Source organism: Podarcis erhardii (assembly GCF_964252035.2).
Source record: "Podarcis erhardii genome assembly, chromosome: 13".
In the NCBI taxonomy this organism is placed as follows: Eukaryota; Metazoa; Chordata; class Lepidosauria; order Squamata; family Lacertidae; genus Podarcis; species Podarcis erhardii.
The window spans coordinates 37,852,338-37,879,683 of record NC_138502.1 but is presented as its reverse complement, the minus strand read 5'-3'; the positions used below and the strand labels follow the sequence as shown (position 1 = coordinate 37,879,683).

General features: G+C 45.5%; 1 protein-coding gene across 1 annotated transcript; it reads right to left on the bottom strand.

Moving 5' to 3' along the window:
- Positions 1-639: 639 nt before the first annotated feature.
- CNP (2'',3''-cyclic nucleotide 3'' phosphodiesterase) lies at positions 640-26,960 on the bottom strand. The gene is made up of 4 exons (XM_081838075.1): positions 26,802-26,960; positions 12,409-13,075; positions 8,756-8,898; positions 640-7,500 (listed from the first exon to the last, which is right to left on the bottom strand). The coding sequence occupies exons 1-4, from the start codon at positions 26,802-26,804 to the stop codon at positions 7,048-7,050; spliced, it is 1,266 nt and encodes a 421-aa protein (XP_081694201.1). The 5' UTR covers positions 26,805-26,960; the 3' UTR covers positions 640-7,047.
- Positions 26,961-27,346: the final 386 nt, after the last annotated feature.

Sequence of the window (27,346 nt, the reverse complement as noted above, 5' to 3'; positions counted from 1 at the left end):
CCTAATGATGAGGGGTTTTCATGCTTCGGGTCCATCATCCTGGCTGTAGCCACACCAGACCATATAAACAAAGGTATTCACACACTTAAGGAACACAGGCAAATAGGGAAGTTTATGCCATTACTATCAGTGATATTCATCTTTGGAATAAGGAGATGCCCCCACCCTCACTTTTCAGCACCTGCTGTAATACCTCCAAAGTGTCTGTTTAATTGGGGGGGGGGGGGCTTCTTTGTTTCCAATTTCTTGAGTACTTCAAGGAAATGTTAAGGGCTGATTTACCACGTAGGTGTTTGTCGTTTGGTGACGACCCCTGTAGCACAGCTGTAAACCTGACTGCATTGAAAGTGTATGGTGAATGTCAGGTGTCATGAAAGATCTCTGTATGTGTGCATGTGTGTGTGTGGTTTTGGATCTGCAGTGGCCATTTCGCACATGCAAATCATCACTCGATGTCAAGGGTCACGGTTCATACATGGCACGTGCAAATCCACCCTAAGCGTCGGAACCTGTTCCTTAACCAATGTATGGGATCTTCAAAACCACATTTCCCCCCCTCGGAAATGATTTTTCAGAATTGACCGACAATATGTACAGCCTTGAAGAAGACAAAAATGAGTAAGCATTTTTGGGGTGTGGGGCGTGTGGGGCTTTTGGGGTAAAGAGGACTGCGGAGTTCCTGCTGGGCAGCCCTTGTAACATGCTGTAAAGGTGCTTGTCGTCTCCAAGCACAAATCTTTTGTGCCGAGAGCTGAGTTCAAAATATTCTGCATACATCTTTGTACTCGTGGAACCTCAGATTTTGCTCAGAGCTGAGCTGTGAACCTACCTGATGGGCTGTTTCACAAGATGATAATTTGCAGTTGAAATAGTAACAACCAGCCACCCTAGAATTGTTGGCTGGCTTTTAAAAAAAAACCAGAACAATTGTTATCCATGTGGTAATTACTGTGAATATTGGCCACACCAACTAACTGCGTTCATAATACCTCCTCGTTTGCAGCAGTTGGCTCATTCCTTTTCTTCGCAGTGGCAAGCCATCTTAAGTAGGGGTTTGTCCCTTCCCTGCCCTACTCCAACTTGTGACCCGTTTTCGATCCGTGATATTTTAATTTACTGGTCCATCTTAAGAGGTGTCCTCAGGCCCTGCGAGTTGCCTGCTACTTTTGAAGTAGGTCACCTGCTGGCAGATGAAGGCTTAACAGTAGGTTTTACCTTGATCCCTGGTTCCCAGCCCCAGCCTCCTACTGAAGTACTTGGGAGGAGAATCTCTCTTGGCAGAGGTGCAGTTGATAGCAGGAAGCACATATTGCTAGCTAGGCTGAAGGGAGGAGACAGCAAGGAAGTCAGCACCAAAACTGGGGAGTGGGATCTAGGTGTCTCGATTACATGAGGATCTTTTTGTGTTAACACATGGTCTTGGGAACGCCGTCTCTCTGGTTTAGGCCTGCATGATGTAGTTTTCATTGATGGGCATGTATTTCATTGGCAGCGTATACACATCCCGGAGTCGAATCAAGTGGGTGTTTTGACTTGTGTATACTTGGAATGTTAATCACAAAAGTAGGACAGTTGTGTTCAAAAATTGGCAGGAAAGGATACGAAGCCACAAAATCGCTCTTCATCATTGTCTTGCGCTGAAGCAAATTATACAAGTTGGGTGTTAACCTTCGGTAGCCTGATGCTACTGGACACCTGGGAAAAGGAGGACTGAAGCATCCTCTGGAGTATTCCCCTCCCCACCTTAGATTCTTGGCTGATTAAGATCCCTTTGTCTAGAGACAGAAAATGAGGCTTCCAGGGATGTTGCTATTTTTTCGGTGAATGGGCTGCCTAGCCAGCTGCAGATGGACATCTTCTTAAAGCTTTCATGGGAAGTCACTTCCTTCATGTCTCCAGGCATTTTGAATCCTTTTGCGATCTAAAAGCTAACAATAGGCAGACGTCTCTGGGACCTGACTTTGATTGTGAAGCTGGTGAGTGCCAATTTCAAACCAACTACTGCAGGGTTTTCATTTTCTGTTTTGCCTTTTTATTGTGTGTTTCTGACTACCCGAAGGTCTGCTTCCATTCCACTAAGGAGGCCTCATAGGTTTTTGATTTTATGTTAAAAGTAGCAATCAGGAACTGTAGGATCTGCTTCTAAAAATCCTCCACACCTAACGTGGCATTTTAAACTTTTGCATCTCATTCTTAAGTTTATTTTTGAATTTATTCGCATTGCGTTTAAGAGCTACCAGAATGTTTTGTTGCTGATGGCCCCCATAGGCTCTGCTTTGCCATCTTTATCTGTGTGCAACCTGATAGTGGTAGAGCAGACTGGTTGCAGGTGGGGATTGCATTTCTGAATGCGCTCTTAAGTGAACAACTCCCTGAAAGTAGAGAACTGGCTCGGAGGCGGGCTTGAGCTTTTCTCCCTGCTGCGCTGGCTTTCTTTTGTATCGTGCACTTAAGCCTCAGTGGGAAGGTGGGGTGAGAGGAAAAACCAGGGGACCTTTTCCAAGTAGAGAGACCTGGGGCAGCTTCCACCTTGCTTGTGAGCCTCTGCGCTCAAGGGCGAAGTTTTCTAGGAAAGCTCGCCATTTTGCCTCGACGTTTCTAATTCTGTTTCCCCACCCCACCCCAAAAGACACACACTCTTTTTTATTTCTGTGCACTGCCTTATATTTCCTTGCATGCACTGCATCCATTTTGGAACTTCCGCCTGAGAGAAGGACAGGTAAAACCAGTGTTGAAGCCATTTGGAGCTGAGGCCATTTAGCTAGAAATATTCAACATACTCTGTTTTGCCTCAAGTGTGAGGATCTAGCCTTCCCCCCCCCCCCCCGTTAAAACGTTTGTTGCATGATCTCTTCTAGAGCGACACCCTACTTCCCCCTCTCTCCTCGGGATGGCTTCACACTTGGATTAAGTAACACACTGTCCCACTTGAACTCTTTCACCTTTCCAAAATGAAGATGATTAGCGGAGAACAAAAACTGGTGACTGTTTTGTTAGGCAGGATTCATAATGTGTTTATATGCAGAAAATTTCAAACCAGACTGAAGCAAAAACTGTATGCAATTGATATTAACTTTATTATAAACTGTATATGATGTACAAAATAAAAAATAAACAATCCAGATCTCACTGGTGACTTTTGCTTCCTTGAATAGACTGGACACTGCTGAGGTTTCGTGTGAATGTGGTGGTGTGAAGCTGGATTGAATGAGTAGCAACCGTAGAGCCCATCCCAAGAAATCTTTGGTGGCCAAATTTTAAGTTATACGGTGTGTAGCTGATTTTCCCTTTGCTGGCACTGAGAGTGGGAGAGGACAAAAAAATGATGATTCTTCGGGAGAGTCCTTGACCTGGTCTTCAGATCATTTGCAGAAGGGGAGTATATACTCGGGTGCTTTGGGAAAGTTGGCATACAAATAAAATTACAATAGAGCAAAACCCAAATCTCACCAAGCACCAATTCTTACTCCCCCCCCCCCCCCGGAGATACCCTTCTGGCACGTGAATATCACATGAAAAGCACTCTCCGAGAGACCCACAAACTGCAAGAGAAAGTCTATTGGGGAGTTTGGCCCCTCTTGTGGCTCATTTCCAAGAGAAAATCTCTGGCAGCAAGTAATTGCCAGTTTGGGTACCCAGTGACGATGCCCTTGGCTTCTATCTGTGTAACCTCAAAGTTCACCTAGTGATGGCTTGAGCAAGCATCTTTCTTTTAAGTATAAACTCAGCAAACATTTCTGTATATTAATAACAGATTTATTTAAGTATATTTTACAGTTGCTATGAGTCTTAAGCTCCTATTTGGCCCTGGATCAGAGTTAAAAGGTATTTTTTTAAATAAATAAAAAGTTACACCAGTCAGAACCACAAAGATGTACTACTTTCCTCATAAGTAAAAATAAGGATTTGACTGTGTTCAAGACAGACATATTAACAGAAACTTGACCATTAGATAACCAGTATGTGAAATCTTAATCTGGCACAAGTATTATGCACAAATACAAGTTATGATGATGTGATGGATGTTTCCTGAGCGACAGTTAGCATAACCAATCCCCCCCCCACCTTGTGTAACTAAACATTCAAGTGAATTAGACTTACAATTGTACAAACCGAAAAGACCCATCTTGCTTTAAATCAGTGTTTCCCAACGTTGGGTCTCCAGCTGCTTTTGGACTAGAATTCCCATCATCCCTGACCGCTGGTCCTGTTAGCTAGGGATGATGGGAGTTGTAGTCCCAAAACATCTGGAGGGCCGAGTTTGCCTATGCCTGGTTTAGAGCAAGTTTAAACCACCTGTTTCAAATTCAATCCCGTGCCAGACACTTGCTCATATTACTCTTAGGAGCATTCACATGAACAAAGCAGTAGGTGTGTTTTACTTCCAAGCTGTTCCCACTGTTTAGCTCAGAGCTGCTCTTCCCTCTTTGCCCCAAATGAGGGTCATTATTCAGTGAGGTTATACAAGAATAAGCACTGAGGGATGGGGGGGAACCCTGGTCTTCTAATAGCAGAAATAAGCCAACTCTGGAATGGGAGGTATTTTAGATCCCTAGATCCTGTGCTTTGTACAACTTCAAACAGAAAGTAAAAGCACACACTACAGATTTCTGCATGTACAGTGGTACTTTGGTTTACAAAATTAATCCGTTCCGGAAGTCCGTTCTTAAACCGAAACCATTCTTAAACCAAGGCACACTTTCCCTAATGAGGCCTCCCGCCTCCGGTGCCCTTCCACTGTTCAGATTCCGTTCTTAGACCGAGGTAAAGGTTTTTAAACCGGGACACTACTTCCGGTTTTGTGGAGTTCATAAACCGAATCGTTCATAAACCGGACTGTTCTTAAACCGAGGTACCACTGTACTTGATAAAAAACAGCGTGTTCAAAAGTCATGCTGGAATGCAGTCAGGTAAACAACACGTTCAACAGGACATGTCAAAGTTGCAAGGTAAGAGGAGGATATTTCATAGGAAACTGAAATAAGCAGCACTTCTATTCACAAAATTTAAAAAAAAAATCTTGCAATAAGAGTGGCTGGGAGTTTTATTTACTTTATATCTAAAATAGGCCACTGTCAAGAGTCTAACCATGATCCAGCCGAGTTGTAAAAAAAATACGCCGCACTTGTCTCATACATCTGTAGACCGGCATACTAGTCTGCATAAAAGGCAGATATAAAAACTAAACAGTACCTTTATTTATTCAGAATCTGATGTATCCAGAGGAGAAAGATGGGGAACCTGTGGCCGTTGTGTTGTTGAATTCCAATTCCTATCAACCACTGGCCATTGGTCATGCTGGCTGAGGCTCTATATACTTATCTGAGAATAATTTTATTATTTGTATTTTTATTTATTGAATATACCGCCCTATACCTGGAGGTCTCGGGGCAGTTCGCTGAAAAGATCACAATATATAAAATTCAAAATAACCCAATAGCACCCCCCCAAAAAAAGAGCCACATAAATGGGTATGGGGTGTCCATCAGGTCAACCAAAGGCCTGGTTAAAAAGGAACATTTTTGCCTAGCGCCTAAAGGTATATTATGAAGGCGCCAGTCAAACTTCCCTGGAATAAATCACATTAAACTCAATGGGACAGCTGAGTAAAGATGCACAAGACTGTGCCCTATACCGTAAATATCTGTATAGCACTTGTCTGTGTTCACATGCTAGCAGAAAGGCAGAGGTTCCACCACTGTCTTGACCAACTTAAAAAAATTTTTTTTGGGGGGGGGTCATTTGCTGTACACAAACTGCCATAGAAGTCCTTGATTAAATACACTTCATGTTAGGATTTACGGACGCTCTTGACTTCACAAGAACCCTGTTGGTCCTTGCAGCAGATTAACTGCTGATCCAGTTCTAGCTTTTGAAACCCTTTCGGAAATGAAGTGACTGAAGAGAGATGCTATTAAACCACTGTAACTAAGCTGAGATCTGAATCCAGCAAATCCAAGGCCAATGCATGGGACTTTTCCTTTATTCCTTTCGATCTGCATTTCGCAGAATTCTGGGGGAGCAGTGCGAGATTCCAAACCAGGCAGATTGGGCCTACCTACTCAGCAGAACGTGGGTGGGTGGATGGGTGTGAGAATGGATTGTACCACTTCATACTACAGGTGAATCACAGCTACCCAGAGTGGCTGGGGCAACCCAGTCCAGTGGGCAGGGTACAAATAAATATTTTTATTAAATAATTATTATTTTGAATATACCCCTCTGTAAATATGTCCCCTGCAAATAACAAACCAGCATGGTTCTCGCCTCACTTTTTCCTTGCTCTGCTGGCTTTCTACTTGCAGAGACCGTTGGGGGGAAATTAACTTCTCACACATAAATATTTGCAGTCTGACGTGATATAACCCATTCTACCACTTCGTTCTGTGAGAGCCCTAACAGCACAAGGTCTAGTGGATTTACAAGCAGTGGCCATGCTTAAAGGATGTTTCTCTACCTTTAAAACAAAACAAAACAAATGGTGTTTTTTTATTAAAAAAAAAAACCACCACAAATCCAGTTGCATTAATCTTAATTCACACATATAACAAAGGCGCTAATTATCCATTACCGGCCTCTAGTGGTGTTTTTCCCTGAACGAGAAGAAATTTCTCTGAAGAGACCAGCTAAGCTAGAATTTAACAAGAGTTGGCTTTAGTTGGAGAATGATACAGTGGTGCCCCGCAAGACGAATGCCTCACAAGACGAAAAACCCGCTAGACGAAAGGGTTTTCCGTTTTTGAGGCACTTCGCAAGACGCATTTCCCTATGGGCTTGCTTCGCAAGACGAAAACGTCTTGTGAGTCTTGCGATTTTTTTTCCGCTCCCCCCCCTTTTTCTAAGCCGCTAATAGCCGCTAATCCGCTAAGCCCCTAATAGGGTTGCTTCGCAAGACGAAAAAACCGCTAGACGAAGAGACTCGCGGAACGGATTCTTTTCGTCTTGCGAGGCACCACTGTACTTGGATGTGTGTGGCTTGGGGAGTTGTTTATAAAAAGGTTGCACATTGCTGCCAACGGATAAAGGCTGCGGTAGCAAGAAGGGCCCTTAGATGATGATGCAGGCGTTAAAAGGGGAGCCCCGCTTACTCCCGCCCTGAGTTGGCACCAGTTTCCCCTTTCCATAGTACCCAGAAAAGACACACCTCACCTCAATCTTTTTAGAAAGCTGGAGCATCCACAGGCCATTCCCGTAGGACAAAAGTCTCCCGCCCCCTATTTCCCCAATTTCCTCGCCTTTGTTCCCTGCCTTTTCCAGCTTAACAAACTCGAGGAGGTCAATGCCGGTTTGGACAGCTTCTACGCTGCTGGCACAGCCCAGGGTGATGTGTGCCCGACTGCCTTTCGGGAGGCTGGCGGCTGGCTGAAGCACGTCCACGTCGCCAGGCCACAGAAGCATCTGCTGGTCACTCAGTTCCACGCGGGCACCAGCCGTTCTTGGTGTGATGAAGAGAGCAGAGATGGTCAGAAAGAAGGCTTTTCCATAAGATGACTTAACAGCCTGAGTGGGGAGGGGGAGAGAAAGGATTTCTGTTAGGGCTGCCAGTGCACTCAAAGACTTGTTTCATCAGTTATTGGTTGTGTTTAAATGACTGGACTTAAAATTGATGGAGGCTTTTGCTGTTGTCGTTAAAATCGATGGAGGCTTTTGCTGTTGTCGACTGAAAACAGCCTTGCAAAAAACTCCACAAAAGCTACTAACACAGTGCAAAAACAGAAACTAGCTGGACTTCCATGAACACAAAAAGCTATCACACACACAGGAACACCATCCGAGAAACCACAGGATTGCACCCTAAGATAAAGTGGGACATAAAGCTAGTGTCATCTAATTCACTGTCTAGTTGCAAGTAGCCATTCACCAGTCTGACAAGGTTTCAAAATAAATTTTTGCAAATGTATATCCTGCCCTTCCATTCAGGTATTTGCAGAGCAGTTAACAACGAAACAACAAGCACTGTAAAATCAAAGGAAGGAAGAATAAGGAACGGTCACTTGAAGCATAAATATATTTTTTAAAAAATAAATAAATCTGGGAGATGTGATTGTGGAGATGTATGTAATCCTATTCAGGTACTTCTTCCCAAGTTGGGGCGGGGGGAAGGGGTAACTGTGCAGAGTCTGTAAACTATTTGTTCTAGTTTCCAATTGTCTGCTTACAACATACAAGACACATTTCATATTGGGGACTTCACTGGAATCTCTTATTGGCTTAAAAAAAACAAAACCCAAACCAGAATTTGTGCAAAATCTCAAGGCAAGTTTCGAAAGAGACTATATGCAAGATTGACTTGATTTATGTAACATGTCATTTGTAGGGACTTGAACTGAGTTGTATACTCTCTGCTGAGCTGTTTGCTTTCTTAATTGAATTCTAAAAACCTCTGCTGGGCACCCAGAGACATATTCAGCCCGACTCTTCCACTAGCACAACATAACTTCCTCTCCCCTGCAGCCCCCCCAGGCACTCTCAAAATCCGCTCTAGAAGTTTGGCGGACTTTCCGGAGCAGATTTTGAGGGCATGCAGGGAGGGGAAAGGAAGAGGAAAGCCCCGGAGTGCAAAAGGAATTCTGCACTCAAAGCGCTGGGTGCAACTGCAAGGATACATATGGATTCCCTTGGAAATGGTCCGCTCCCATCTCAAAAGACAGAGGAGGGTGAAGAAGTTGCAGTTCCCAACGCAAGAACCTATGGAAAGCTCCTACAAGAACCACCCCTTTTTCCTGGTCAGAGTGGATGAAAGCAAAGTCGTCACCTCCTGCTGTGCGTAGTCATCTGATCCCGGAGCTTTCCCGTAGTCGGTGAATTTCGTGGTACAGTGCAAGACCCCCGGTGGCCTTTTCACAAAGTAGCCAGTCAAGTCAATTTTTGCTTTGGGGTCTTCGCTGGGTTGTCCAACTGCAAATGAAGGAGGAAAATAATGAGTCTTGCAAACTGATTTTGTTATTTCTTCCCACTTGCTTTTCCCACCCCAATTGTCACTACCGTATTGGCCCGAATATAAGCCGCACCTTGAAAATTCAATGGGGGAAAAGACAATACCCGAATATAAGCCGCTCTCTTAAAATTCCACAGACACTCACACCCATTCTGTTTTACCGTATGTCTGTTTCAGCAGCGATATCATAAAAGCCATTTTTGGTAAGGTCGCAAATTTAAGCCGTACTTTAACTTTTCAGCATCAAAATTTGGAGAGAAAAAAGTGAGGCTTATATTCAGGCCAATACGGTATTATTATTCTTTTACTTAGGACAATCTGCAGGGTTAGGTTAAAGCTGGAAAGCAGTGAGCATTAAACACCCGCTGACAAAAATAAGATCTGGCTCTCCCTTTGCTAATTTTTAGAACTTCCATAGACCAGGCAATATACAGAAACCAGATACTGGCATTTGATTAAGACTATACACTATACACATGCAACGTACATAGTTTTGTAAATTTAATATAAATTTAATTTTTTTTAAAAGAAAACTGCAGCTGTCTAGTTATGTTAAATTTCTCGCAGTTTTTAATCACTGCTTGGAGGCCAGGTGCCTAAAGTGTTTAAGCACAGCCCTTGCTAAATCTTGGTAATGCAATCAAGAATTAATATGCAGTGGGGACACAACTGTGGAAGGGGTCAACTTCAGCCAGTTCAGCATGGATGAGCATTTTTGGCCAGAAGTGCACATTCACGGGAGCAGTGTGGCTGTTGACAAAGGCAGCAGCTTACATCATCTGCCCCCTGGATAATGTTTAGAAGAGGTGGTGGGAAGCTGTGCTCCCCACTCACCACCCCCAGATAATATCAGACTTTCAATTCCCCATAATCCCCGATCATGGGCCATGCTGGCTGGGGCTCATGGGAGTAGGAGCCTGAGAACATCTGGAAGGTCAACAGTTCTCCACCCCTGATCAAGCTTCATGGGCTGCCATTTGTAGGGGTGAAGACACCTGCAAGCTGGCTACGTTGCATTGCAAAGTTTGTAATTCCAGAGGTGTTACAACAGGGGAGGAGAACAAGGGATGCAGCCTGTTAGCCAAGGAATCTGTGTCACGTGAAGCGCTTGCTAGCCTTGGCAATGCAGGTTATCTCCTTAAGTAGCATTGTCCAAATAATTTTATCTTTTCTTAGGGATCCCAATGGAAAGTAGACTGAATGTGTTAGTACGGCAAGGGCACTGCGTAGAATACAGAAACTACATTCGTAAGATTTAACCGAGATGTGGATGCAAACTTTCTAACTGCAAGTGCTGCTGCAGCTTAGCTTAGGAATGTGGTGGTAAACTTGGGAGAGTGCATTCCACCAAGCTGGTTGGCTTCATTAGGGGCAATTTGATGCCAGTAACTAGGGAACATCTTTAAGATGAACTGCCAGTTGTGGCACGTTTAAAGGTGCCCTGTTCCTGGAAATGGAGGGTGGCTAATGGATGGAAAATATTCCCGTTTGGGTAGGGCTGTGTGGCACATATGTTGAAACATCCCATGTGCACACAGGGGGAAAAACATAGCATTTAACATCCATGAAATATTGGCTTTCATTAAATAAAAGGAAGTAAGAATCACTAAAGAGCCTCACCCCATCCATTTTGCGTGGTTCTGTGGTCCAAAAGGGCTGCCTCCCTACCCCACCTGAGAGACTCTATGTTTTGAAAGCAAATGGGGCAATGGCTGCCCAAAATCACAAAAGGTTTGAGGGAGAGCAAATGGATTTATCAGTGGTCCAAACTCAGGTGGTGCTGAAGAGCTGCTCTGCCCTCCATGCGAGTAGCAGAAGCCACGCATCATGCACAAGCTATGCGCATGGGAAAAGTTACCTACCCTACAGGTGCAGGTTGCACAATTCACCTGCTCTTGGTCCACAATGGGGTGGGGTGTTATGTAGCCAAGGGTCCAGGCTTTGGACAGGGCTTCTGCTTCTGCCATCAAGCTAGAAAGCCAAGTTCTTCCAAGCCAGGAGGCCCCACCCAATCCTGTTTGTAGGATCCTATTTTGCTACTAGGTTGGCCCTGCCTTTATATTGGCAAGGACCAGAGTGTCATAAGCCTTGCACAGGGAAGGCAGTGTGAATGAGCTGCATAGTCCTTGGGACGGGCACTCTGGTTCTTTTGTAGACTTTTGTGGTGGACTCTCCTTCATCAGAGGTTTTTAAGCAGAGGTTGGGTGGCCCTGTGTCAGGGATGCTTCAGCCGAGATTCCTGCATTGCAGGGGCTTAAGACCTGATGACCCATGGGGTCCCTTCCAACTCTACAATTCTAGGAGTCTATGACCATGCAGGTGCCCAGCATGGCACTTCTAAAGCTGGTGGTGACGACAGTGGCAGCTCTCCCTGGTCCCAGCTTGTGCCATGAATTTCCCACTACTCTGGCACAGAGGTGAAGGGAGGATGCTAGAGGATTCATTCTAGCACAGTGCGGTGGCTTTCCCTGGGGGCAGAACTAACTTATTTTGGGATATACAATGCAAAAAAGAAAAAGATAAGTGGGACTTGATATTCCATAGTGCAACCTAAAGCTTGCTTCTGGCTCGTAACACCCACAGCCTGCCTATGGATTTGATCCAGGAGTGAATGTGAGAAGCTTTCTGCACAGCCTCCCAAAACCAAACGTTGGAGATGCCTCAAAACAGAACTGCTGAAGCGAAGGAGAGGCGGGAGAGATATCGCCTGCTACTCCCCAATGGGGGCTGATTTCTTGGCAGCGAAGATGGACTGGAGGTCCCTGCATCCATTGGAAGGCTGCTGCTGGTGTAGGATGGGGAAGAGGGGCTGGTCTTATTGGTAACATGGGTGCATGTTTGGAGGCAGGAGCTCAGTGAACATGGGCAGGATTAGGCAGTGGCCCACAACATCTAAGTGCTTTAGATGTTAGAACAGATCCCCTTCGTTCACAGCAAGAGTGAGGAATGTTTGCTCCTACAGATATTGTTGGACTACAACTCCCATCAGCCGCAGTCAGCATGTCCAAGGGCTAGGGATGATGGCTAGCAACTTCAAGAGAACTGCAAAGCTCCCCAAACCTGCAGCACACAGAACATTCTCGAAGGGTGAACTTGTGGGTTCTGCACCAGTGTCTCCCTTAACAATATGCACTCAGAATTAACAGAGTTTTGATTCTGCCTAATTCCTGTTGTTTCCCCAAATGATTTAGTAATTATTGGATTTGACAGGGTGAGGCACAAATGAGTAACGAGACATTCTCAAGCTTTCTCGTCAACAGGAGAACTGGAAACTTGGATATCTTAAAAAAGAGAGAGTTTGCTGAACAAGTATAGGATACCAGCAATTAACCTCAAAGGAAACAACATGGGAGCTAGATAGAAGTTGCTTATCTTATGCTCAACTAGTAGAAAGCCAGGTCTCGTGGGTTGGTTAGTTAGTAGAAGGCAAATCTGACACAAAAAAACAAACATGTTTTGGGGGGACCCACAGTGCTTAGCCTCCTTTCTGAAGACTTTGATACTGGCAAGCTCATCCAAAAACGCCTGCCCGGTCTTCCGCAAGTTCTCTGAGCTCCTTTTGCTCAAAAACCACCCATAATACAAGGGAAGGAAATCCTTTTCCAAACTGGGCTTCAGCTTCTTGAGCTCGTCCGCCGAGAGTTTCCACTGGTTCTTATCCTTCAGCTGCAAGCAATCCATTTTCCACGTCGTCTTGGGCTCCACAATGATGACCTGGTAGCGGAAGGTGTCGGCGATGTCGAAGATCTGATCCAGGCGCTCCCTCTCATGGTGGGTGTCGTCTACCACCAGCACGCTGATGTCGCGCTTGCAGTAGTCGCTTAGGTCTTCGTCGACCTTGCTGTAGTCATCGGGAATGGCGCTCCGGACAGAAGGCTGGATTTTGTAGTTGTCAGCGGAGATGACCTTGCAAGCATCTTTGTACTTGTCGTGGATGGCCTGGGCCAAAGTGGACTTCCCGCTGCCGGGCAGGCCCCGCAGAATGAACAACGTCTTCGACTCCCGGATGGTGGCAATGGTGTCGTTGTCGTCCAGGAAAGGAAACTGCAAGCTCTCGGGGCGCTCCTTGGGCTGGGAAGACATTTTCCTAAATATCTTGGGCAGGAACGTGTGGCTCTTTCGGCCGAAGCCTTTGTTCTGGAAGGGAAGGGAAAGAAAAGGAATAGTTGTGCGCAGTTCAGCCGGAACATTCCAGAGAGAGATACCATCTTTGGGCCCTCAATAATAGGGCCACTGTTTTCAGTCTGAACCAGAGAGGGGATTTTTGTTTTTGTTGCTGCTGCTGCTGCTGGGCTATTCAGATGGGCACAAATGGCCCAGTGATGGCTTTTAAATGATGCTATTATGTCAGCTAAGAACATGCTGCATTCCAGAAGCAGCAGCCCTGTTAATCTGCTGTAGGGAAAAGGGGAGGGAGAGGGGGAAACCACACACCCTATGGCACCTTTCAAAGACTACCGTTTCTTGAGGCCTACAGAACTTCATGCCACAAATACCTTTAATTTATGTACTAATTTTCCTCTAGAGAGCACCTTGCATAGGAAATTCCACAGCTCTTTTTTTTAAAAAAATCCAAGTTCTGATCAGCCCCATATTGTCTTGCGGCCTAAGTGGCCTTTACCAGGGGGTGGGATGCATGGCTGCCAAAATCTTCCCTAGTAACAAAACATGGAAATGGTGCGCTGCATGTTCAGTGTTTCCCTGCCTCCTGCCAGTAAGAGCCAATCAAGCAAGATGGAGAAATGAGCTGTTTTTGGACTACAATTCCCATCATCCCTGACCACTGGTTCTGCTAGCTAGGGATGATGGGAGTTGTAGTCCAAAAACAGACCCAAGTTTGGGAAACCCTGAACTAGGGAATTGGTTCCCACAACAGGAAGTGATTGCTCAACATGCTTGTGGAGGATATTGGTGGCGATCACCCACATTGGCTACGTTCTCCCCTCGTGTCAGATGAGATATGGTTCTGCATACCAGCTGATTGGGATCGCAGGTAGGGAAAGCCCTGCTTCTGGGCTTCCCATGGGCATCTGGGTGGCCACTGTGGTAAAAAGAAGATGGGCCTTTGGCCTGATCCAGTTTATGAGGTAACCCGCTTTCTCCCTCCCTCGATCAATACATACATGTAAGCACAAGCAATTCAGGCTCTGCCACCCAGAAGCATCAGCTGTGGCAGAGGGCATGCAGTTTCAAAGTTTCCTTCTTTAAAAACTTAAAACAAATGAAAAACGGCATGAAACTGAAGATGCAAAATACTTGCTGCCCCCACAGCTGCTGAGGAAGTGAAGATGTTTCCTGTGAGCCTATGACAGGCAGCAGAGGAAGCGAGAGAAGAGCTGGCTCTCTCAAGTGTGACCATTAACACACAACCTCTCTCTTATTCTTCCCCAAAGGGATACTTTGGTGTGAAGGCAAGGACTTATGAGTGGTACTCAAACACAGAAAAGCCCCGGGAGCAGATAATATCTCTCCTGAGCTTCTTAAAGCCAATATTGACTGGTGGGCCCCAGTCCTTGCCAGCCTATTCACCAGCATAGATCAAACAGCAATAATACCAGAGGACTGGGGATTGGCAATCATCGTTCCCATATTCAAGAAAGGCTGTAAACTTGATCCAGCCAATTACAGACCAATCAGTCTCTTAAGCATCATCAGCAAACTCTATGCAACTCACTTACGGGAAAAGTTTGCGGACTGGCTGGAACGGGAGCACATCCTTAAGGAAGCCCAGGCTGGTTTCAGGGCACATAGATCAACTCTAGACCAAGGACTGGTATTGCAACATCTAGTGGAGAAATACACCTCAAAGAAAGGAGGCTCCCTCTATGTAGCCTTTATAGACTTCAAATCAGCTTTCGATTTGATACCCCGGCACAGACTTTGGGAAAAATTAAATGCCACAAACATCGACAGACGTCTTTTGCTTCTTATCCGTAGATTACATGAAAATACTCGGATCCGTGTTAGATGCGACCGTTATGGGAACCTATCAAAGGAAATCCAAAGTTTCCATGGTGTCAAGCAAGGCTGTGTTCTTGCCCCTATTCTATTTAATTTCTATATAAACTCCTTAGTCGGAAAGATGGAGGAAGCAAGTACTCACCCCCCAAACCTAAATAATATACCAATTCCAGTCCTTCTGTACGCAGATGATGCGGCACTTATTTCCTTCTCTTGTGTGGGCCTAAGAAAACTTTTACGAGCTCTTACAGAGTATTGCGAAGCTGAAGACCTAATAATAAATTACACTAAATCAAAAATTATGGTGTTCTCCAAGAGAAAACTCCGACATAAATGGAAAATTAATAACCAACCTATTGAGCAAGTAACATCTTTTAGATACCTTGGAATAATCTTTGACGAGAAGGGATCTTGGTGCCATCAGATTAAGAATTCCATTGCAAATGCGCAAAGATCTTCTAGAGCTATCATAAGATTCTTCTACAGAAAAGGAGGTCAATATGTTCCTGCTGCCTCCCAGGTCTTTGTCGCAAAAATACTTCCACAACTGATGTATGGCACCCAGATATTTAATTGTCAAAAACTTAAGTCCCTGGAATCTGTACAAACTAAATTTTACCGCTCCCTACTAGGGTTACCTACCTGCGTTTCCAACGCAGCCATTAGGCTGGAGGTAGGTCAACTCTCTATTAATGCCAGGATATGGATCTTGAAGATTCACCTCTGGCTAAAACTCATATTTTTCCCAGTGGGAGTGGCTCCATTGACTCTATTAGACCCGTTCCAGTCTAAATGGAGATTGTCGCTTTATGAAAAATTGAAGGGCCTGGGGCTTTCCTCACAAGAACTTATAGCCTCAGGTTTTGAAAAGGCTAAAAGGATGGTGAGCCAGCGAATAGGAGATGTAGAGCTTCAGGATCATATGAGCAAGATAGATAAATATCCAGCTATCCAAGATTATGGAAAAGGGTTTAATCTAACACCATATTTGCTGGATCTACAAATCGCAAAATACAGGCGGGCGTTTACCCTTACCAGATTTGATGTACTGCCATCTGCCTTACTACAGGGCAGATACGAGGGCAAACCCTATGTTGAACGAGTTTGCCCATGTGGTCTGAAAGAGGTGGAAACGGCTTCACATGTGTTGCTACACTGCGACCTTTACGGGGATATTAGGTCACAGTTTATCTCCCCCATCGTCCAGAAATTTCCAGGTCGATCTGAACTTCAGCGGCTGAAAATTCTACTAGGAGATAAAAACCCAGAAGTAACACTGAAAGTGGCCAAATTTTCTGCGGCTGCGATCAAGCGGAGGGCATTAGCTGTAAAAAAGTAAAAGACTTGACCCCTGGACAAGCCCCCTTATCTTTTAAGCCTATACATATATTGCAGTGCATAAATGTGTATATATGTGTGTGTGTGTGTGTGTGCATATGTGTTGCTTTTTATGTATAATTTTACAATTTTTTAAATTGACACCATTATTCCCTTTGTAAACTATTTGTTGTTTTATGTTTCTCTGGTCTATGACCGTAATAAACTCAATTCAATTCTTATGAGTGGTAAGGTAAAGGGACCCCTGACCATTAGGTCCAGTTGTGACCGACTCTGGGGTTGCGGAGCTCATCTCGCTTTATTGGCCGAGGGAGCTGGCGCACAGTCATGTGGCCAGCATGACTAAGCTGCTTCTAGCAAACCAGAGCAATGCATGGAAACACCGTTTACCTTCCTGCCAGAGCGGTACCTATTTATCTACATGCACTCTGAAGTGCTTTCGAATTGCTAGGTTGGCAGGAGCAGAGACCGAGCAATGGAAGCTCACCCCATCACGGGGATTCGAACCGTTGACCTTCTGATTGGCAAGCCCTAGTCTCTGTGGTTTAGACCACAGCACCACCCGCGTCCCTATCTTATGACTGGTGCTGTGTGACAAATGTATTGAGGTGGTGCAAAGGCTGGAAGAAGGGAGAGGAATCCCTGAGAAGATAGACCACAGTACCAGCAGAGTTGGGCAGATTCTGTGCAAACATTGGCCATTTCTTAAAAAATCTGCAGTCTTCCGTTTCTCACTGTGAAGCCTGGTGAAATGGCCAAACTCAAAACGGGGCTGGATGGTAGTGAAAGTCCCACCCTACACACAGCCCTCTTTACCCCCTTCCTGCAATAAGCAGAATAAGAACATTTCTCAGTGTGTGCAGTGTGTAACCTGCCAAGTTCAGCTTTTCTCGGTGCAGAATTTTGATGCTTAAGGTAAAGGGAGCCCTGACCATTAGGTCCAGTCGTGGCCGACTCTGGGGCTGCGGCGCTCATCTTGCTTTATTGGCTGAGAGAGCCAGCGTACAGCTTCCGGGTCATGTGGCCAGCATGACTAAGCCGCTGCTGGCGAAACAGAGCAACACATGGAAACGCCGTTTACCTTCCCACTGGAGCGGTACCTATTTATCTACTTGCACTTTGACGTGCTTTCAAACTGCTAGGTTGGCAGGAGCAGGGACTGAGCAACGGGAGCTCACCCTGTTGCAGGGATTTGAACCGCCGACCTTCTGATCGGCAAGCCCTAGGCTCTGTGGTTTAACCCACAGCGCCACCCGCGTCCCTAAGCTAAATGAGCAGAGCAGGCAAAAATCTGAAGAGAGAGGGCAGAGGAGCAAAAGGTGTGGGCCTGACCAGAGAGAAAGATCATGGCTCAAAGAGAATTTGCAGAAGCAGCCGGCTTTAGCAAAAAAACAAACAAAACAGGCTTCCCCAGGTGTGCCAAATCCTTGGCAGAGCCAGTCCCTACCATTAGGCAGAGGGAGGCAGCTGCCTCAGGCAACACGTTGTTACTTAATTGGTTATTACTGTCTCGGAATTCCTAGGGAGAGGCACTTGCGGGATTTTTCTGGCTCAGGTACTGACATAACTTGGCTAATAGGCTATGACTTGGCGGGGTGCAGTGATGGTTGATGTTCAGCCTCAGGCAGCAAAAATGCCACAGGGCCAGTTCTGCCATGGGGGACGGAAGCAGAAAACAAAGGCGGTGAGCCGCAAGCTGGGTGCAGAGTTTGAGAGAAGATGCAGGATAAAGAGAGATGGAAAAGGGTAGAGTGAGTCTTAAGCTGTTAGAAGTTGGGTGCTGCTGTTAGGAAGAAGGGGTAGCCAACCTGGCACTCCCAGATGTCAGATATCCAGTCCCCACTGGTTCCAGCCAAGATGGCTGATGGCCAGGGATGGTGGGAATGATGCTGCAACAGCAACACCTGGAAAGCACTACTGTTCTTCTGAATTTCAGAGACATTACACACAGTTGTTTCACAACCACCAAAGCAAGCTTTTAGAAGCCTATATCAGGGGGTTGAGACTGCAATTTAAGGATCATGGGGCCTTAGTAGACCACCAGCTTAACATGAGTAAACAGTGTGATGCAGCAACAGCAGAAAAGCTAATGCTATTCGAGGCTGCATCAGTAGAAATATAGTGTCTTGATCAAGGGAATTAATAGGACCTGGTCTATTCTGCCTTGGTCAGACCACACCTGGAATACTGTGTCCAGTTCTGGGTGCCACAATTAAAGAAGGATATTGGCAAGCTGGAATGTGTGCGGATGAGGGAGACCAAGATGATCAAGCGTTTGGAAAACAAGCCTAATGAGGAACGGTTGAGGGAGTTTGGTATGTTTAACCTGGAAAAGAGGAGATAGAGGAGATAGGATAGCCATCTTCAAGTGTCTAAAGGGATGTCACATGGAAGATGGAGCAAGCTTGTCTTCTCCTGCTCTGGAGGGCAGGACTCAAGCAAATGGATTCAAGTTACGAGAAAGGAGATTTATACTAAACACCATGAAGAACTTTCTGACAGTAAAGAGCTGTTTGACCATGGAATGGACTCCCTTGGAAGGTGGTGGACTCTCCTTCCTTGGAGGTTTTTAAGCAGAGGTTGGATGGCCATCTGTCATGGATGTGTTAGTTGAGATTCCTGCATTGCCGGGGGTTGGACTAGATGACCTTCCAGCTCAGCAATTCTATAGCTACATGTCTCCCAGATCCTTGAAGACAAACAAGGCATCTGTGACGCTTTAATGACTTTCAAAGTACAGTGGTGCCCCGCAAGACGAACGCCTCGCAAGACGGAAAACCCGCTAGACGAAAGGGTTTTCCGTTTTGGAGGCGCTTCGCAAAATGAATTTCCCTATGGGCTTGCTTCGCAAGACGACAATGTCTTGCGAGTTTCTGCGGGGTTTTTCCCCTTTTCCCCCTCTTTTCCTAAGCCGCTAAGCCGCTTATCAGCTGATCGCTAAAAGCCGCTAAACCGCTAATAGCGCTAATCCGCTAAGCTGTCAATGGGCTTGCTTCGCAAGACGAAAAAAACGCTATACGAAGAGCCTCACGTAACGGATTAATTTCGTCTTGCAAGGCACCACTGTAGTTATTACAGCCAAAGGAATAAACCATTCACAACTTTTGTTGACTCAGAAAGAAAACCCATCTCTGTTCCAGTGTCCAGTTTCAAGACACAGTGAAGATGCTGCCTGTGTTTGGTCAAGACAAGGGCGTTTGAGTAGCTATTGCACTATTTTGACGAAAACAGCTGCCTGGGGAACAGCGGTTAACAATGGCTTAAAAAAACACACACAGAAGACAAAACAAAACAATAATTGTGGGTGGGAGGGCATACACTGTGAGCACCAATTGTTTTGCGAGTGAAACTGAAATAATAAATGCTTGTGTTAAAAAATGAGGGGGAGGAGGCAAGGACAATGGTACCACACAAGCCAGTCTAAAGAGGAGAACTTGGATGGTTTTCCAGTGCGGAACAATTTGTCCCATTCTGCACAAAACAGGCCCCCTCCTCACTTTCCTTCCATGTACCGCACCACACCAACAAGCAATAAGGGAGGGACCAAATAGCAAGGAGGGCACAGCTGCTTAGCTAGCTCCCCCCGCCCCCACAACCTTTACATTACAGACTGCAGATAATTGTCATAATTTGTTGGGAATCCAAGTTCCCAATCCTGCAATGCAATGCAATGCAATTGTCCTGCACTGTCACACAAGCCAAAACCACTGCCTTATAAGTCCCTGCATTACAAATCTGTATCGTTTTAACGGTATAAATTTTTTAAGCACCTTCTCTACGATCAAACCCAATGCTGTGTACATATAATAATATACAACGGCCTGGATCCATATCTTAGAGATCCTTGTTGGAAAGCCCACTGAAGTCCATGCAACTAAAATAGATGGGACACACAACTAATTTAAGTGTAGCTGATTTCAGTGAATAAAACTTACCAAAGAGACGTCCAATTTAATTAAAGCCTGTTTCTACAAACCCTCCAAGAAACAGCTGGATCATAAGTAACTACTAGAGATACCTCCTACATAACACATTTTCCACATTCCACTGAAGGGTCTACTGTACAAACTGTTACTTGCAGTATTCAAGGTGAACCGAGATTGAAATGCTGCAGCAAAATAAGAGCGTGGGAGGCTGTGTGTGTGTGTGTGTGTGTGTGTGTGTGTGTGTACTTGGTATTTTGTACAAAAATATTAAAGTTTTATACTGGTTTTCTTTTTTATCGTGTAATGAATTTCTGTTTATATTTTTAAACGCAAGTCCATTGGAAACATTTTATGCAAGCGACTATGTAGTAATGCACTGCTATGTAGTAACAACAGAAAAAGACACCAGGAGCTGAAATGGTCTAAGACACTTCTGTGTGAGAAAAAGTGCACTGAGAAGAAGGCTTTGAGCTCTTCATTTTGTGCCAAGTGAAAACTACGAACATCAAATGGAAAGTTGGATGCTAGTTTCTTCTTGCAAGTTGTCACACTTTTGCCAATTGCTGAGTGATGTGTTTTTCATTTTTGGTTACTGGTAGACTGCTGTTCACACATGATCCATCAGCAAGCCTTTTTTAAATGTGATCGAACCTACCTCCCCTCTAATCCAGCAGCCTTTTCTCAAGGATGAAAAGCTCCCCCAAAAGCAGAACACGAACACAACAGCTCTCTCCCTACTTCCGCATCCTGGCAACAGCCTCCAAAACTGGATGGAGGTAGTGCACAGTATTTCACAGCTCGATGAAAATGTGTGGCAACTCCAAGAAGAGTCAGTGAGCACCAGTTCAGACCCTGTCAATGTATATGTGAAGTCAGGATTTATTGCCCCATTTATTGCCCTCTTTACACTTGCTCTGTGTTAAACCACAGAGGCTAGAGCTTGCTGATCAGAAGGTCGGCGGTTCGAATCCCCGCAGCGGAGTAAGCTCCCGTTGCTCTGTCCCAGCTCCTGCCAACCTAGCAGTTCGAAAGCACGTCAAAGTGCAAGTAGATAAATAGGTACCGCTCCAGGCGGGAAGGTAAACGGCGTTTCCGTGCGCTGCTCTGGTTGGCCAGAAGCGGCTTAGTCATGCTGGCCACATGACCCGGAAGCTGTACGCCGGCTCCCTCGGCCAATAAAGCGAGATGATCGTTGCAACCCCAGAGTCGGTCACGACTGAACCTAATGGTCAGGGGTCCCTTTACCTTACACTTGCTTACATTGACTCACATCTGCCATTTTAACACCTATCCACCCAGTTTGGAGATACTCTTTTTAGGCTCATCAGAATCTTGTTTTTGTTCTTACCACCCTGAACGATTTGGTGCCATCCTCAAGCTCAGCTATGTAATGTTTCACCCATCGGTCCAAATTGTTTGTGAACAAGGTAAGAAGCACAGGTACTGATACCAGTGATTGGGGGACCCCACTTCTTAGAGCCCTTCCTTGAGAGGACCATCCGTGTACCCCCTACTCTCTGCTTCCTAAACCTTAACCAGTTACTGATCTACAAAAGGATCTCTCCTCTTCTTCCATGACTGCTACACTGACTCTGGAGTCTTTGGTGAAGGCAGAGGTGTACATAGGGTCCCTTGCAGTGCTCCCCGAGAGGAAAAATCGCTTTACCACATGCCTTTGTGCCACAGTGTGAGAAGGACAGGAAGTTTCTTCTGTGTTTGATCTCACCATAACAGCATACGTCATACATTCCATCGTCTGATAGGTGGTTTTTGTGCCCCCCCAGGACTGGGCCCTTGGCCTCTAGGTGAAGAATTTTACTGAAAGCTTTCTGAAAGTCAAAACGCACATTGTCTGCTAGATCACACCTATCCATATGCTTAACGGCATTCTCAAATTAATCTGAAAGATTAGATAGAAAGCCATGCTGGTTCTGCTTTAGTAAGGCTTGTTCTTCTATACACTTGGCAATTCTATCCTTAATCAAGCTTTTTGCTAGCTGGCCTGTAATTTCCCAGGTGCCTTTTTAAAGAAAATAGTCTTGCATTAGTTACTTTGCACCCTTCAGCTATAGAGGCTGATTTTCAGGAGAGGTTGCACGTTTTTCTTAAAAGTTCAGCAACGTCATATTTGTTTCTTAAAACCTCTTGGGTGGGTACTATCAGGACCCAGCAATCTGATCGTTCTTAATCTGCCAACAAGGCCTTCTCTGGGCACATTTCTCCACATTCGCCCTATATTTATATATAGTCACATTTTGTCACCGGTAGCACCTAAGACCCATCCCTAAGCCACAGGGCCAGCCCAGGGCATTATGCCACTTGAAGCACAATGCCCTGTCGCCCCCTGCTACTGCTGCCATCTCACCACAGATCCATGCTCCTGCCCCTCCTGTACTCACACCACCACAGGCATGGCAAGCATGGCACACACCTTGGGTCCCAATCTGCCGCCTGTGGCGAGTCTCACCCTGCCAAGCAGGAGGGGAAGCCGTTTATTTACAGCATGGGTAGGCAAACTAAGGCCCGGGGGCCGGATCTGGCCCAATCGCCTTCTAAATCCGGCCTGCGGACAGTGTGTTTTACATGAGTACAATGTGTCATTTTATTTAAAATGCATCTCTGGGTTATTTGTGGGGCATAGGAATTCATTCCTTTTTTGCTTTTCAAAATATAGTCCGGCCCCCCACAAAGTCTGAGGGACAGTAGACCAGCCCCCTGCTGAAAAATTTGCTGACCCCTGAATTTTATAGGATTGGAGTAATCTGTGCCACCATATGCTGTTTTTATTCTTAAAAACAATGTAATGGCTGCCTCTAAGCTGGCAGTTCCACACAGGAGTGTGTGTGTGTGTGTGTGTGTGTGTGTGTCTGGTGTGAGTTGCTACTCTGGCCTCGCCTCTGCACCAAGTATGATTGGATCAGTCATTCCCAATGGAGTGATACAGTGGAACTGTCTGCCTTGAGCAGAAGCTGCCCGATGTGTCTCTGTATGAGTCACCGGTCTGGATTTGCCTCCTTCCAATCAGCCTCTACAGAGGGACAGACAATTCTGCCCCATCTCTGCACTGCAGACAATAGGAGCATTCAGTGCCTTAATACGGAGATGCACCAGAATGACCCATTCTCACATGACTCATGCTCTGGGCTTCCTCCAATCAAGAGTCATGCTCAGAACAGATCATGGAAACAATGCAGATCAGCTTCCCTGTGGGCAGGTAATTAAAAATCGCCTCACGTTAAGAAGTAAATACTTAATTTAGGTTGTAGGGTTGCAAAACTGAAATTGTCCCGCATTTAAATTCAGTAAAAGTGCACCTGTCATCAGATTGGTCGATGTGCTTGGTTCAAGATAACCTATAGTCCAATCAAGAAGGAATGTGATAAAAAGTAGGCACTCTTTTTCTTTTACCAAAATGGAAAACTAAATTGGACGCTGGAGCGCTACAACCCATAGCAGGCTGTTTCTTCTTCTGGGACCAGTTTGGAATGCAGAATGTTTATCTGTTGCATTTGCCTAAAATACTATTGCCTAAAATATTCTAAACAAACAAATCTGAACATTTTTTTTATAAAAAAAGGAAAACAGTAAGTGGTAGGTTTTTAGAGCAAACCCAGAGTAACAAAGAACACTGATAGCTCCCATGACTTCTCAGGGTACCTGCACCCAAATTTGAAAAAAACTCATGGAACAATAAACTGTTCTGAGCATGTGCCGAGAGAGAGACAGAGAGAGACAGAGAGAGAGAGAGAGAGAGATTTTCTATTCCAGCTGCCCTGTTGCTCAGCTGTTTGTGTGCTTTAGTTAAAAACAGGAAAACAAAACTTCATCATAAGCCTAAATATAGATGAAATGCTCCCCCCCCCCAATTTCTTTAGCTGTAAATTGCTGTTTTATTGTTTTGAAACAATATAAAAATGCATTGGTTTCTCAACAAATAAGGAAGGGTAGAGTTTTTTAAACTAGGCTATGTCAGCGAAAGAGTTTGGTTCCAACTGTACACCAAAAAAAACAAAAAACCACCCTGAAAATAATTTTGTTTAACGAGTTGCTCGTTGGCGAGGGAAAGCACCCTAGTTTTGTTTCCAAGCAGACTGCTTCTCTAAAAATATCTCAAATTTCTTCCTGTTCCCCCAGGATTTTACAGGTGGAAAGGAAGTATCATAGTACTCTCTTGCCTCCTGCGTGCCCAATAGTATAGCGCTGTCCAAGGCTGCAAAAATTTAGCATTCCTCATGCAAAATGGCATTTGCTGTAGAATGGAGAAGGGAGAACAAATGGGGTGTGGAAAACTGGTGCAAGGGGTTGCACCAACAACTTGGAGTAGATGCTTGTAAATAGTGAAGGCAGCCAAGAAGAGCTCAAACATTAGGTGCTGATGCAAAAAAGAAAGAGAGAAAGTTTTAAATCTCATACTTTGCAGGGGATCTCAAACTTTGGTGCGGATAAGTATGCTCTCCTCACCCCTCCTCACATTTTAGAGAATTTTCACCACTACTCACAGGGTATTTCCAACTTTACTTTATTTATTGAAAAAATAACACCCCCCCAAAGCATCAGCTGTAGTGTAAAATTACACCCCACCTGTGAAGCAATATACAGTAATACAACTCCAACTAAATCGAGGAGGAACAACCCATGTAAACTGATGTTTTCTCTTGCAAACTGATGTTTTCTTTTCCTTAAGTTGGGTTGGCATTCTCCACCATCCTCGATGAAGAGTTTTGTGAAACCGAAGAGAGTTTGAGTGAACATATGTCCGTCGCCAGGAGAAACCAATCTCCATGTAGCTCGCATTTGAGGCTGACAAAGTCTCTTACAAAATCAATTGTATATTCCGTATCCAGCTCTGTCATTCATAATGGTTGCAAACCTGACAAAGGCCCCCACCCTGGCCATAAATCTGTCTGAAAAGGGATACCTTATCGTCCTTGCAAAATGCACCCTGCACAGGTGAATTTTAAAGTCACGCAACAAATGCAGAGCTCTCTTCCTATGCTCAGAGACCTGTCCCCCAGAAGTTAACTTCCACAAGTGTCTGTCATCCACTGCCCAGGCCCATCTCCCTCTGCCGTCCTTTTCCCCTAAAATGAGGCTCATGCTGTAGCTTATGCCAGAAAACAAAACAAAAGCACTTGGGGAAATGCTCCCTGCCCCTGTAGAGTGTCGCCACACATCAGCCACCGCCAGGAAAAATGTGGCATATTGAAAAACGTATTTCTGACAATATGCCTCCCGGACTCACCCCATCCCATACAGAAGTGGTCTGGGCGACCTGCATGCAGAAGGGTGAACGCCCTCCCATCAGATGCCAAGGAGATAAAGAACTACACATCTTTTAGAAGACATCCAAAGGCAGCCCCGTTTCAGGAAGTTTTCAATGTCTGACGTCTTATTGTGCTTTCAAATGTGCTGGAAGCCGCCCAGAGCGGCTGGGTCAACCCTTTCAGATGGGTGGGGTATAAATAAAACAACTACAGTGGTACCTCTGGTTATGTACTTAATTCGTTCCGGAGGTCCGTTCTCAACCTGAAACTGTTCTTAACCTGAAGCACCACTTTAGCTAATGGGGCCTCCCGCTGCTGCTGCGCTGCCGGAGCACGATTTCTGTTCTCATCCTGAAGCAAAGTTCTTAACCCGAGGTACTATTTCTGGGTTAGCTCAGTCTGTAACCTGAAGCATATGTAACCTGAAGCGCATGTAAACCGAGGTACCACTGTACTGTACCTGACTTTTAGAAGACATCTGAAGGCAGCCCTGTTTAGGGAAGTTTTTAACGTTTGACGTTTTATCGTGTTTTTGATATTCTGTTGGGAGCCGCCCATGCGGAAACCCAGCCAGATGGGTGGGGTATAAATAATAAAATTATTATTATAATAAAATTATTGTTGTTATCATTTAAAGTCTAAAACTGGCCCTCACTTCACACCCATCTTACCATTTCCCCCCTCACAGCTCTGGGGAACAACCTTGGTTTCAGCGGTATTGTTTATGTAAAAAGAAAAGAAAGGCGAAAACTATTCTGAGAATAAGGGAGAGGATTTGTTGAACTGATAATTTAGAAACTGGAATACAGAAAGACATCGGAGGAGGAGGTCGGGGAAGTAAAATATATGAAAATAAGGGACTGAAATTATACTTGTTTGTTGTTGTTGTTTGTTGTTTTTTTTTTGTTATTATGGTTGTTATTTGTGTAATATTTGAAAATGTAATAAATATCTTTTTAAAAAAAAGAGAATATCCCCCCCCCCAAAAAAATAAAAATTTCTACAAGCCATCCCCCCCCCCCGCACCAAGCCCAAGACAATGAAAGAGGAAGGCTATGTGTCTATACACGCTTCGGACTGGTCCCTTATAGCCCTGACAAGCACAAGGGCAGGCAGAAACCCAACAGGTAAGGAGGAGACTCGCTGGACCTACTGAGCACCAGGCAGACTCAAAGCTTTGGTCAGGGGACAAAGTCTCATTTTTCCCTCCAGCTGCTCGCTTACCTGCTGCTGCTGCTGCAGACCCGGAGGCGCGCGCGCGCCTCTCGCCCCTTTGCTCCGCCCGCTTCCCCACACTTTCGTTTCCCGCCTAGGAGCCCCTTCATTGCGCGCCCCCCCCCCCTGCTCCCGCCCCAGGACGACGAGCCCACTCACCATGGCAGCGCCACCGAGCGGAGGGTCCCGGACGCAGCGGAATCGACGCCTCGGGAAGGTGCAAGACCGCTTAATGGACTTCGCCTGCGTTTAGAGGGACGGAGCCCCCGCGCAGCTGCTTTTCATACACCCGGGGGGGGCGGGGGGCGAGGCGGGAGTGAGGGGAGGAGGAGCAAGCCACGCCCCCACCGAGTCCCTGCCTGGCACGACAGGATGGAAGGCGCGGTTTCGCGGCGCAAGAGCGCGGAAGCGGAGCGCGGGTCGCGCTGCCCTCCAGAGGCCGCTTGGCTGCAGGTTCCTGCGGAAACCCAGCTTAAAAAAATACTTTCGGGATCCGAAAGGATGAAGTAGAGGTTAGCTAAACAAGCTATAGCTTAGGGCCCCACTCTCTTGGGGCCCCCCCAAAAACATTTAAAGGAAAAAAGAAGCTGGATGCACATCTCCAAAACATAGGATTAAAAACAAATAAAATAAAAACCTACATACAGCAACAGTGTTTTGTGTTGTGTAGGCTCCTGTGATGTAAGTCATGGGCCCCGCCTGCT